This window comes from Megalobrama amblycephala, linkage group LG18 (assembly GCF_018812025.1).
Source record: "Megalobrama amblycephala isolate DHTTF-2021 linkage group LG18, ASM1881202v1, whole genome shotgun sequence".
Classification (NCBI taxonomy): domain Eukaryota; kingdom Metazoa; phylum Chordata; class Actinopteri; order Cypriniformes; family Xenocyprididae; genus Megalobrama; species Megalobrama amblycephala.
In genome coordinates, this window is record NC_063061.1 from 21374716 (window position 1) to 21388115 (window position 13400).

Sequence of the window (13400 nt, forward strand, 5' to 3'; positions counted from 1 at the left end):
GAGTAATTTCATTGGCCACCATCAGCTTGGGTGAAATTTTAAACCAATCAGCACCGTAATCGATGAGCAAGAGCCACCACAACGAAGGCTGCACGTACACTGGTATTAGATGAAAAATCCACCATATTAAATATCTTCAAATATTTAAGGCAGCCAGACACTTTAAATATTTTATCTAAATTACTGCACTCCTGTACTGTTTCATAAAATTCAGAATTCATTAATTTTATTTTAACGAATTATTAGAAGAAGGCTACGGAGGTTTTTAAGAATTTAGCTAACGTATAAGAGAAAATGTTTTTCCAAAGTTGTAATTTCACATTTTGTAAGTAATTAAAAAAACAAATATAATGTCATGAATGCATTTCTACAAAGCTCTCATAGGAATGTACACTCTGTAGATTCATAAGGGGATGTAGCTCAGTGGTAGAGCGCATGCTTTGCATGTATGAGGCCCCGGGTTCAATCCCCGGCATCTCCACTTTTCTCAAGGACTACAATTTTACAATTATAACAACTTTACAACTACAATTCAAAAAACTAAAACAAACAGATAAAATTGTAATGTTAAAGACGCAATATATAGTACATTTATTGATTTTTTTTCTTGCAATTTTCTTGCTAACCACAAGAGGTCACACGGTTACATGTCAATCAACTGACTTTCAGATGTTTTGAATGTGTAGATGGACAAGGCATAAAACCAAACAGCTGCCACAGAGTAATCAAAACGTGAAACGTTTCTTCCTTTATCTTGTTTACTCCAGTCTTCATCTGGCATCTTCTGTCAGCAAAGGCTACAAATGAAATTAAAAACAAATTCAGCCATTGCCTCTCTGTTCAGCACTTAAGTTTTTAATGTTACAAATGTACATATACATATATATATATATATATATATATATATATATATATATATATATATATATACACACACACACATACACACACTACCGTGGAAATGTTTGCAGTCGATAAGATTTTAAAAATATTTTATGTCTCTTATTCTCAAAAAGGCTGCATTTATATTTGATCAAAAATAAAGTAAAGCAGTAAAATGTTAAATATTATTAATTTAAAACTGTTTTCTATATTTATATAGGCTATATTTTAAACCATAATCTATACCTGTGATGGCAAAGCTGAATTTTCAGCATCATTACTCCATTGTCACATGATCCTTCAGAAATCATTCTAATATGCTTTGGTGCTCAAGAAACATTTATTATTATTATCAATGAAACCATGATACTTTTTCCATGATTCTTTCATTCTTTGATAAATGAAAAGTTCAAAAGAACAGCATTTATTTGAAATATACATCTGTCTTTACTGTCACTTTTGATCAATTCATTGCATTCAGTGTATAAAATTATTAATTTCTTAAAAAAAAAAAAAAAAAAAAAAAAAAAACTTAATACCAAAGACTTTGAAACGGTAGTGTTTATTCTTATAATTCAATTTTGGCATCTTAAATTAAATGTCATCATACTCACCCTGTCAGTTTCATTCTCAAACTCTGGATTCTTCCATTTCTGATTGGTCAGAATTTTCAGCACTACCAATCCAAAAATAACTACTAAAATACCTAATGAGTTTGCAAACAGAGCTTCAGCAGGCAGCGAGGAATATGGTTCTGTATTGCTTCCATTTCTCCCGTTTCTGTTGAGACATTGGTTGGGAACATTGAAACAGCTACAAACAACTCAGCTGTCAACAAAACACTCAGAGATTAGAGGTGGTTTCACCATAATAAGAGCTTCCTACAGCTAATTTAGAGAGAAAACGTATTATTTATGTGAATTAGATAAATTGCAGCGATTTCTTGTAGCTACATAGATGTGATTGTAGGATTGTCACTCACAGCGTCAGCAGTAGTTTCTCATTGATTCCAGACAGGCTGGTGATGAGACTCAGGATGAAGATGGCCATGCCCATCCAGATGTGGAGAGGTTTCAGACGGGCTCTAAAAGCCAAAGGGGTCCAGGGCAACAAGAATGCACAAAGACCCCCAAACCACTATTCAGTCAGAGGAGAAAGGCACAGGAGACAATGTCAAGCATCATTCTATTGAAATTTGATGGAGTAGTGCAGAAGCAGTGATAATACTGTGACATGTCAATCATCAGGCTAGCCCATGTGGTATACCTGCAAAGTGAATAGGGCCACTGTGGAGATCCCAGTCCAGCTGTGCAATGAATACAAATGAGGGATGTTGTTGGCACTGTGAAAATCAAAGGCAGCACACACGCCTACCACAGACAACACCCCGGCCACGAACAACAGCCCTGCATGGGCCACCTTACACCACCACCTGCTCCAGGTGAGAGGAACACGGTACAGGACTATGGCTAAGAGAGAGAGAGAGACAGACACAGAGAGAAAGACGGAGAGAAAAAGAGAAAAATGTATCTGAATGCGTACAGTTAGTGTTTTTGGACATGGTATACCATGTTATTTATTTATTTTTATACATGGAACCATGGTAACATCCCTGGAAGTATTTTCTGTCGAATATACCATGTACACCACCATTTAAAAGTTTTGGGTCAGTAATATGTTTTTTAAAGAATTAATGCTTTTATTCATCAATGACACTTAAAATTGAACACTTATATAATGTTATACAATAACTCTATTTCAAATCAATTCTGTTCTTTTGAAGTTTCTATTCATCAAAGAATCTTGAAAAAAAAATTCCACAAATAAATAAAAAATTAAGCGGCATAACATGGAATGATTTCTGAAGGATCATGTGACACTGAAGACTGGAGTCTTTGCCATCACAGGAATTATTTGCATTTTAAAATATATTAAACCTTTCACGCATCGAGGTCATTTCGGTGGACAGCTATTAAAAAGCCATTTTATTGTGAATGCATGGGTTTTGATGGCATAGTTGCACATCATCCACTACAATGGACTCTAGTGCATCATCCTATACACTGCCACCAAGTGGCAAGCCTTTGTATGTGAATTTTTTTCCCCCTCCAAACCAAGATGGCTGACAGCCAGTCAGAATACCAAGATGCTCCGGAATATTTTTCCATTCCTTCTTTCCTTGGAGACTCTTGCAGGTAAAAAAAAAAAAAAAAAATGTAACATTAAGTAACATCTAAGGAGTCATATCATTGTTAAATTTTCCAAGTGTTGATTTTTAGATTGGGAGGAATCTGATTAATCCTGATTAGCATCTTTCCACTAAATTGGTCACCAAGTAGGCTATCACTAGCTATATTTCAGCTATAATTATAATTATTTTACTGTTGTTTTTCAAAATACTTGATCTGCAGTGACTTTTTTAGCTGTATTTGTGTTATTAGATTGTAATTTGCAGTTATGTCAAAACCTGATCACAAGTTTTTCCACAGTTTTCCACAGTCTGAAAACATCTACTTGTATGAAGTTCTTCTCTGTCTGCTGGTCAAACGGGAACAAACTCAACTGTGTTTGCAATAATTTAAGCTGTATTATATATATTTTTTGTATATATTTTACAGTTTTCACATGATCTTATATCATTTTATTCATTGGATTGTTAACCGCTTTGCTGCGTTATTACTGTATTATGTTTAATACAGTATCTCTTCAGTTAAAAACATAAACGCATACTGTCCACTCAAGTGGACATCTGAAAATCTCTTTGTAAAATATGTGTAAAAAAAAAAGTTCAAATCTTGTTTTTCATACCTTAAGAGTAATTAAAATATATAGGGGAAAAAATCCTGACTGTGGTTATCAGTGTTCGGAGTTACACATTACAAGTAACACGAGTTACGTAATCAGATTACTTTTTTCAAGTAACTAGTAAAGTAACACATTACTTTTGAATTTACAACAAAATATCTGTTACTTATTTAAATAATTAACGCATGTTACTTTGTTTTCCCATTTATTGACTGACAGCTCTCCTGTCCATGTTAAGAGAAATCGGGAGTAAGTGCAGAGGTGTTTTGTGTGTAAACATGATGGTTATTCTTGACTAGTTCTAGACTAAATGTGAACACACATTTACTCATTTAGTACTTCTCCTGCATCCTATTATTCTGTATTCCAGAATGGCAGCACAACTGAAAGGCTTGTTTGTTGAGCTGCGCCCTCTACTGTACAGGCATGAATGTGCATCATGGTGCGTTCACACCGGACGCGAATGAAGCGGTAAGCGCGAGTGATTTACATGTTAAAGGTCCCGTTTTTCGTGTTTTTTTGAAGCTTTGATTGTGTTTATAGTGTGCAATATAACATGTGTTCATGTTTCGCGTGTAAAAAAAAACACAGTATTTTTCACATAATTTACTTATCTGTATACTGCTGTTTCCACTGTCATAAAAACGGGCTGATGACTTCCTTGTTCTATGAAGTCCCTCCTTCAGAAATACGTAACGAGTTCTGATTGTGCCAGCGGTTCCTGTGTTGTGATTCGACAGCAGCTTAGCGCTCCTTGCCCGGAAAGGTCACGCCTTTTACCATAACGTGGAGATGCATGCGCTCAGTGTTATTGTAAACATGTCTTTAATTTTACCCTATCAATTTGAGCCGGAATCAGACCCGGTGATTGGACTGTGGGATGAAAATAACAGCGTTTCGACAACATGGCGACAAACACACTCTACAAACGCAACTCTTGTGTATTCCTGTGGGCGGAGGTTAGTCAAAAAACTGTTTTAGTGACGTCATTAAAGAAGGAAGTAGAGGGATGTAGTCCAAACTGGCCGTTCGATGTAGGCGACTTCTGTTAAATAAAATATCTCGCTTGGCATTGAACTTTGAGCTTTAAAATGTTACAGATTTTATTTATACTCTAACAACAACATTACACACTAACTAAAGTTTGAAACATGGGATCACGAAGAACGGGACCTTTAAGTCAATGCAAAGACGCGAATTGACATCCTGCGGCGCGAATGACGCGATTCGCGCGAATCGCGCAAGTTGAAAAATCTGAACTTTGGCGAATTTCCGCGCCGCGTTAACCAATCAGCAGAAATTCGAAACAACAATGGAGGACAAAACCATCGTCGCTATACATCTTCATACATTTATTGAAACAGAAATAAAAAGGATCGTGTTTGAAAGAAAGTGAGTGAGGAGGTCGGACAATCTGATAAGTTGTAAAAAACGGTCTTTACTCAATTTGAGCTATATATATACTATATACATATTAAGACTACAAGCCAACTAAAGACGACCAATTGAACTTATTCGCTGTAATTTACAATTATTTCCCCACTGACAAGTTGTGTTTATTCAGAGGAAGTGTGCAGAAAGCAGTGGGAGAGTCTGGGACACATAAAGGAGCGGGAGAGCCCCTCTCATGACGCGAATTTGCGCGAAGGAAGCGAATGTCACGCGCGAATGAAGCGAGTAAACTCAAAATGTTTAAGCGTCCAACTACGCGCGAATAGCGCGATTTATTCGCGCAAGTCGCGTCTGGTGTGAACGCAGCCTATTCATTTCACTTTTGATGTGAAAGGGCCTTTACATTTACAGAGGCCAGCCCTGATGAGAAAAAGTAATGCAACACATTACTTTCTATAAAAAGTATCTAATTAGTTACTTTTTTAGGGAGCAACGCCATATTGTGATGCATTAGCCTACTTTTAAAAGTAACTTTCCCCAACATTGGTGGTTTGATGCATGAAGGGTTCAAATAGAAAATTGTAATAATATTTCACAATATTTACTGTATTATTAATCACTGTTTAAACTTCTAACGAACTTTTGAACGCTAAAAAAAATACTATGGAATATGAAAGTTGTAATCAGTCTCATGGCATATTAAAGTAACAGTATTACCATCTAAAACTGGTACCTTCATAGTTTTTTCTTTTATGATTGTTGACCTTTCTCCTATGTGAGTTTCAAAACATATTTTCACTACTAAAACTAAATGGTTATTAAATATCCTCCCTCATCTCCCCATCAATGCTTCACAAACAAACAGCTTTTATCACTCACTATTCATATTGATTAACTACGGCATACGCAGCATGGAAGACTGTCCATTAGAGACAAGCACAGATGTTTTTGTATAATTAAATGCTTGTTATATCATTACGCATTTACCTAACAGTTTGTCATTAAATTTGATAGAAAATATTACTGACACACTTGATTTTGTCAGACGCGTGTGACAGATCACATTTTGTGTTCCACAAGAAAGAAAGTCATACAGGTTTAAAATATCATGTAAGTTGTAAAAACAAATGATGACAGAATTTTTCTTTTTGGGTAAAAAACTTCAGATTAAATCTCGATTTACTTTCCATTTAATCTCACTGCCATCTTAGAGAAACAAATGTGATGTTAAACAGAATTACTTATGATTTATGGGACTGTCTGTGATGGAGCAAGACCATAAACATGAAAAGGAAAGAGGTCTGCCATTTCAAAACAAGAAAGCAATAGAAAAAGTGTTTACATGTGAGACAGAAAGAGAGTGGTTTCTTCTCACCATTTCCATATAGCACCACGAGACTCGTCACCATTAAGACCGGGTGCCAGTTAAACTGCAGAAAAGAACCGTCCCAAGCAAATCCTCCTCTCCAGGTCCCACTCCACAAACACACAAATATCACACACAAAAACCCGAGCCACACGCTCACCACATAGAAGGACACAGGCAAACGCATCTGTGTGTAAAGCAGATGGATAAAATGATTTCAGAGCTTTATTCTTTTGATAGATCTTTAAGGCAATCACCTTTAACAGTTTTATTATTCCTCAGCCAATAACAGAAATGTCTATAAAAGTCTGTAAAAGCTTATACTTCAATTCTGAAGTTACAAAAGATCAAGCATAGAATTTCTTGAAATGTTAGCTTACACAGTCACATAAATGAAATATCCTGTAGTCTTACCTTGCTTTTTTGTTCCAGGCATTCAACTGACATTTTCTCCTCTGTTTCTCTTTGTGACTTTCTTTTATGAGTCCAACCCCATATTTTGGAGAGATGTTATGCAAGTCATGGTCATGCTATTAACTCATTCTCCTAGACAGCTAAAAAAAAAAAAATTTGAATAGTTCTGTTTGTATCAAGTGTCTACATAACTATAGTGGAGTGGCTGGAGCTTCAATGGGTGTTAAGCCTTTGTAATATATTATTTGAGGAAAGAAAATGTTATATGAACCATTTTATACAGGCTTATCTGATTTCTGGAGCTTAGACCTATATAACCCAGGCTTTCTTGCACCCACAATGAATTTGACTTTTACCATTGTTTCAGGTACTAACCCCCAGCTATGCTAGTAAATGGCAAATACCACTACCACTGATGTTACATATTGCAAATTTCCTTTTTTGCTGTGTCATATTAACATGTGAGCACCACAAAGGCTGTAGTGTCACTCTGTGATGAAGCGTGTCTTCAGAATTTTTGTCACGCTGGATGTTCTTTCACACAAGCTATCGTGAGAGCAGATAGAATGCAAATATGACATGATATGTGTTTTAAAATGCCAGTAAGAGTTGCTTATCTTACTCAACCTTTATCTAAATGGCACGTTTTCTTCACGCTGGACAGGGGACATGAACTAAAATGACTGGCATTATCCATGAACTGACCTTACGAATTCAGATGGAGATGACCGTAATTTAGGTTATAATGAAAGTACAATGTTTTACCTTCATCTGCCAGTCACTTACTGTACTCACATTTTCATGAAATGACTCATGTAAGGGAATGACAGTGTGCTTGCTTCATTCAAATACCACTGGCCATTTACTCACTTATCAAATTAGAGAGATTTCCATCTTCTCAAACCACAAAACTGAGTCTGCCAAAAGTCTCATGGCGTGTTTTCATGGTCATGAAATGTTCTTTCTGCTTTCAAAACACAAAGATCTACATTGTTCAGATATATTTATTTACTCATTTTGAAAAGGAACAAATACAGATGCATTTACCCAAGAAAACAAAATGGCGGAATACAACAAAGGAGGACATATGTCACATTCTGTAGGCATTGATAAACAGACATAGTCTGTAACTGATCATATATCATATATTAAAACAGATGTTACAGAAGGTAAAGGCATGCAGAGACAGATATGCTTAATACAGACTTCCTTATCATCCTCATCCTCAATAAACAGTGAAATATACTGGTTCTCTTCCCAAGGAAGCTCACCGTTTTCAGAAACTAGGATACGGTAGCTTGGGACGTCAAGTCGAAAGCAGAACTTCATTATAGAATTTGGAAGCAGGATGTCCAGGAAGTCCGCATCTTGGCCGGTGTATTTTGTAATGAAGGCTTCAACATCCAGCTTCTCTTTGCTTATAAAGGCTCGCACATTCCTGCTGCTCCTGTTTAACACTTTCATTTTAGTGTTTTTGTTGCCCATTTTCTCCAATATGCCTAATGATAGTAGAATACAAATGTATAATGCAAACATAAAATATAACAGCATCAGCAGTACAGTGCAAGTCAATCAGGATTTCAGAATTGAACTAAGAATGCCTTTTAAATTCCAATTCAGTTCTTGAATTTGAGGTGGCAAACAGTATGCAGGATAGAGATTCAAATTTGAATGCAAGAAGTAGAATTAAAGTAAATATGTGAGTAAACCTGTATATATATTTTTTTAACTACAAAAGCAAAGTTTGTCAAGAGTTTAGGTTTATAGGCCTAACAGACAAAGATAAATAGACAGAATGGTAGATGAATGAATGGAATGTACAATAGATAGATAGATAAATACTTATTTGAATTCCAACTCATTCAATTATTAATTTTGCATAACTCTAGCAGCACATAATAAACAAACACATTTGAATATTTGACTGACTTAAGTACCGAAACAATACAATTATTTCGTTTAGTTTTTGTGACCCCTCATTAGTGACCAGCTACGGCTCGTCTGTAAGTGCAGAGCCCCACCAAAATATTAATCCAAACATACCTCTATATACACTGAATTAATAATAAATTATAAATGTGGTCAGCCTTCTGCAACATATATTTTTCGGATTTTCTAGACTATTTTAAGTCGTAAAGTGAGCAGGGTATATTAAAATGTAGCGCATGGCTTTCGGCAGGCATGTATTCATGATACTAAGTGGGGCAGACGGTCTCGCCCTATCTAGCTCTACAGCGCCCCACAAGTTTCCAATGTAAATCTGTGGTGAAAAATGGAACTGCAGCGCACTCTCATTTGGGGCATATTCCCCGCTTAATTTTACTTTAGGTAAACCCCGTGAACCTCACTCCATTTCAGGACGATATCAGTCCGCTTCAGATGTGTGTTTGCATCAGGTCAGTGTCTGTTCTTCCTATGTGGAGTAGTGTATCAAATTAATGAGAGTATAAACCCTTTAATTATACGTGCACATGTTAATAGCTTTTGTGTATACAATAACTTAGTCTGTTGTGTTTGTTTCATGCTTGTTTGAGAATAGACTTGATTTTTTTTTTCCTTACTGGAATTCCTACACTTACAATATTCTAAAACAACATTCGGAAGTAATAAATACTACATTAATGCAATTCTAAGATGGCATTCTATGCGTTTGTCATGTGTGGTAAAGTCTGTAATCACCATTAGAGCGCCACCCTCAGGCTGAATAACGCAAGGACATTAGAATTCTGCTACAATTGTGTCTGATGTGTTCAGCAATTAGTATATAAAGTTTACGAAATGTTTATCATTAAGAAATGATAAACCTAGAATCTGCCCTACCTAAATTTATGGCCAGGAGCCGCTACTGAGTGAAACATTGTCTTCATAATCATGAAAGCAAGCATGATAGTTTTATATGATCATATTTAGAAGTTGAGCTTCTAAAAACATGATATAATAGCAATTATATAAGACCTAAAAGTCACTGCTGACTCAACAGTGACTTTAGACTTTATGTTACGGAACCATCACAGTGGTGGAGTGAAAACAAGGATGTCATGGGAAGGACCCCATCTGTGACCACTTCTGATGAGGGTCTGACCTCCATCTGTGAGATAGATTGGCTTCCATTCTTTGAGATCTTCCAGGCTATAACTGAAGTGTATGCTTTGATTATTTCCATCAGTTTCTCTTTGTTATTTGTCCTCACACTACCCACTTTCCTCTCTGTTATAAGTAATATTTGACTTTGATTGCAAAGCAAAGGGTACCTTTAATATTACGTTTTCTTTTGTGCTCTTTGGTCACAAACTGAAAGACAGCAATACCTCTCTGATCAAATGCGGTAATCATATGGTCATTATGAAAAGCTGTGGCTCTGAATCAAATTTTAATCAAACATAATTTTCGTTCTCTTTAGGGTCACTAACAATTCAAATGTTTGTATTTTTCTGTTAGCACAAGTGTGAAGAAAATTAAAAAGACTAAATGTATTTGGTCTATATATGTACGCTCCAAAACTAGCAGAATAACATCATTCCTACCTCCGCGGGTGCAGAGTATCAGGTGTGCTTTCTTTGCTGGGTTCAGGTCAGATATCAAGTGTGTCAGAGCTCTGCAAGCCTTTGAATACCGATCATCTGCACACATTCATAATGATGACATGCAAATGTCAATGCACACTTCATTCTGTCACTTGCTCGGAAAGACCTTTCATTTTGAAGGGATAAATAGCAGTCCTGTTAGACTTTGGGCTTCCATTGAAAGTGTCTGATTGCATATTTTAGAACTGACCTACAGATCATTTAAGATATACATTGTATCAGTTGGTGCATTTTTCAGGAATATAACCCATGACCATATCATTACTTGTAACATGATCTACTAGTTGAGGCAAAGCATTACTGTTGAGCCATAATTGATGTCACTAGTGCTTTGTTCGTTTAATTATAGTTTATATATATATATATATATATATATATATATATATATATATATATATATTATTAGGTTTCTCTTGTCAAAGAGTTTTAAGAAGACTAGTATCCTATGGCAGCACACAAGGACACGAGTGCCAGATATCAAACAAAGATAAAAGCTTGTCGCATAAGCTCAACTGCTTCCACACAGCTGCTGAGAAAGAGCCATGAAGAGGCTACAAAGGCTCCTCGGCTTCACCTCAATGTGCTTGTATGTGTGGGGTGCGATATTTCAGCCAGATCACCACAACGAAAAGTGGAGCCATTGTGAAGGAAACTTTTACAAGGGATGGGTTCCTCTTCGACTGCTTCTTAAAAAAGCTTCTGTGGACTTTTGTTGTAGATGCCATGAAGAAAAATGTATTTCCATTGCTATTTTTCCAACCTTAAAACATGTGCCATTTGTTTGGGCATATAAAATAGACCATATAGGGTTCTCTGATTTGTCAGAGCAGGATCTCTTGAGGAATATCAAGACTTGGTATATATCACCATCGGTAAGGTCTTGTTTTTATCCTCTCTTTTCCTCTCTTTTATCCTAACTCTAATGAATAATAATAATAATAATAATAATAATAATAATAATAAAAAGTCTTAAATAAAAAAAATTCTGCAGTTATGTCAAATTACACATTTCATATGTTTAAAATCATTAATTCACTTTCATGAATTTACAACTCCTTTCTTATTCCATACAAGCAAGATTTGGCTAAATTTTAATTTTGTTTAAAATTTGAGTTAATGCAATGAAGGCGATTGGTTTAATCAACAAAAACTCAAGATATTATGTTATCTGAACAACTTTAATGATCTAAGTTGATTTGACAAAAGAAAATGATAAATTGTGAAAATATTTTTTTTAGTGTAAAAAAAATCCAATTTGCATATTTAAAGTGGAATTCAAAGCAGGATCAAGTGAACAAAAAAACCTTTCATATCCGTGCTCACTGAATATTTCATAATGAATGAATTATTAATTTAATAATACAGTCCTTGTTAAGTACAATCCTTGTTAAACACACACACGCGCATGTGCAATAGAGCACAAAAAGAAAACTTGTTAGTGAGGAGAAGGTCTGTCTAGTTGTTTCACACTTCTTATTTCTGCCATTGTTGTTGACAGGTTGTTGATGATCTGCTCGGAGGAAAGGTGTACTCACTCCCACCTCAAGTCACCTCAAGAACATCCCCATCAACCACATATATTTTAAGTGGTGTGTTTGATCCCAGTGCAAAATACATGCCAGTGGGGAACTGGCAGAACACAGTCTACATTCGCTGGATCGCGTACCGCCACACAAATGCAAAGGGGCTTAGTTTTGAAGGAGCAGTTGTCCAAAAAATTCAGGAGAAATGTAAGTGGAAATGGCTGAAGGTGAAGCAACTGGTCGAGATCCTTTCTGGAGTCTTTTTGGCCAAACCCATGCAAACCCTCTTAAATCATCAAAACACAGGACCTTTAAACCTGAACAGCTTAGAGAAAATTCCACACAGCTTTTCTGAAGCGGAAAAGATAGAGGACTACCAAGACACTGCGATGCCATGTGTGACGGCAACACCAATGCAAATCAAGGAAGCAAAACATGACTTTACCCAAAATACAAAAAACACCAAACCCCCCCTAACAACAGATATGATTACAGACCTGTGCTCTGCACTCATTCATCGTACTAGCACCGGTTTGAAGAGATGCCTTGAAAAGATGATGTTAGGCAAAGTAAACTACACCACCCCTTCACCGCTCTTGAATTTGTCTGTCACTAGCAAACCACGCAATGCCAGGTCGGACCACCATTCTCAGAGCCCTCTTCAACTATATGAAATCATTAATCACAGAAAATATACCACACAAAAGCCACAAAACGGTGTTGAAGTCAGTGACGAGGAGAATGATCATTTTTACTATTTCAATGGCAAGATTAAACGTACAATGAACCACTTTAGACCTGCAGTATGAAATAAATAACATGTATGAAAAAGCACAGAGATTTGTATCCAGAGACATCATATCATACATCATCTATCAGAGGCCAAAAATGTTATGGACAATTTTACCAAAAGGAAACTTGATGAATTCAGATGACTTTATTGTGCTGTTCATATATGTATTTATTTATTTATAGCAAATTATTCTTTTGAAAAGTCAGAGGGGCCCAATCATTTATATCATAGCCATCTAATAACGTCAAAAATCATGTTCTTAATCTTTTTTTTACCCTGTTTGTAAATATATACACACAATATCCTTAAAAAAAACCCAATAAATTTACTTGAAGCAACATTGTGTAAGATTTTCCTACCCTGAATTTCCCCCCCCCCCCAGAAAATAGCTTTTCTTGCTTAAAGGATAAATAAGGTTTATAAAAGATAAAAACTTTAAAAAGTTTCCACATTTGCAAATGTGGAAAGAAAAAAAGAAACTTAAAGGGTTAGCTCACCCTGAAATGAAATTCATGTCAATTACTCAACCTCATGTCGTTCCAAACCCAGATGACATTTGTTCATCTTCAGAACACAAATCTGAGAGCTTTCTGACCTCCCTATAGACTGAAATTACCACTTTCAAGGCCCAGAAAGGTAGT

General features: G+C 35.9%; 2 protein-coding genes and 1 non-coding gene across 5 annotated transcripts; 2 read left to right on the top strand and 1 right to left on the bottom strand.

Annotated features, from left to right (window-relative positions):
- Window positions 1-134: 134 nt before the first annotated feature.
- Window positions 135-10709, bottom strand: LOC125252886 (lysosomal membrane ascorbate-dependent ferrireductase CYB561A3). Its single transcript, XM_048166533.1, has 7 exons — window positions 10384-10709; window positions 6860-8358; window positions 6455-6632; window positions 2149-2351; window positions 1865-2019; window positions 1497-1662; window positions 135-797 (listed from the first exon to the last, which is right to left on the bottom strand). Exons 2-7 carry the CDS (start codon window positions 6890-6892, stop codon window positions 771-773), a joined length of 762 nt encoding a protein of 253 aa, XP_048022490.1. The 5' UTR covers window positions 6893-8358; window positions 10384-10709; the 3' UTR covers window positions 135-770.
- On the top strand, window positions 410-481 carry trnaa-ugc. Its single transcript has one exon. It is a non-coding gene; the product is annotated as a tRNA-Ala (tRNA).
- On the top strand, window positions 2973-13102 carry LOC125252885. 3 transcript variants are annotated; one of them, XR_007181301.1, is made up of 2 exons: window positions 2973-3077; window positions 11942-13102. XR_007181301.1 is itself a non-coding variant. In XM_048166532.1 (2 exons), exons 1-2 carry the CDS (start codon window positions 10986-10988, stop codon window positions 12773-12775), a joined length of 1164 nt encoding a protein of 387 aa, XP_048022489.1. In that variant the 5' UTR covers window positions 10967-10985; the 3' UTR covers window positions 12776-13102. The 3 variants fall into 3 exon arrangements, 1 of the variants encoding a protein (XP_048022489.1); XR_007181300.1 differs by lacking the exon at window positions 2973-3077 and adding an exon at window positions 8887-9255; XM_048166532.1 differs by lacking the exon at window positions 2973-3077 and adding an exon at window positions 10967-11315.
- Window positions 13103-13400: the final 298 nt, after the last annotated feature.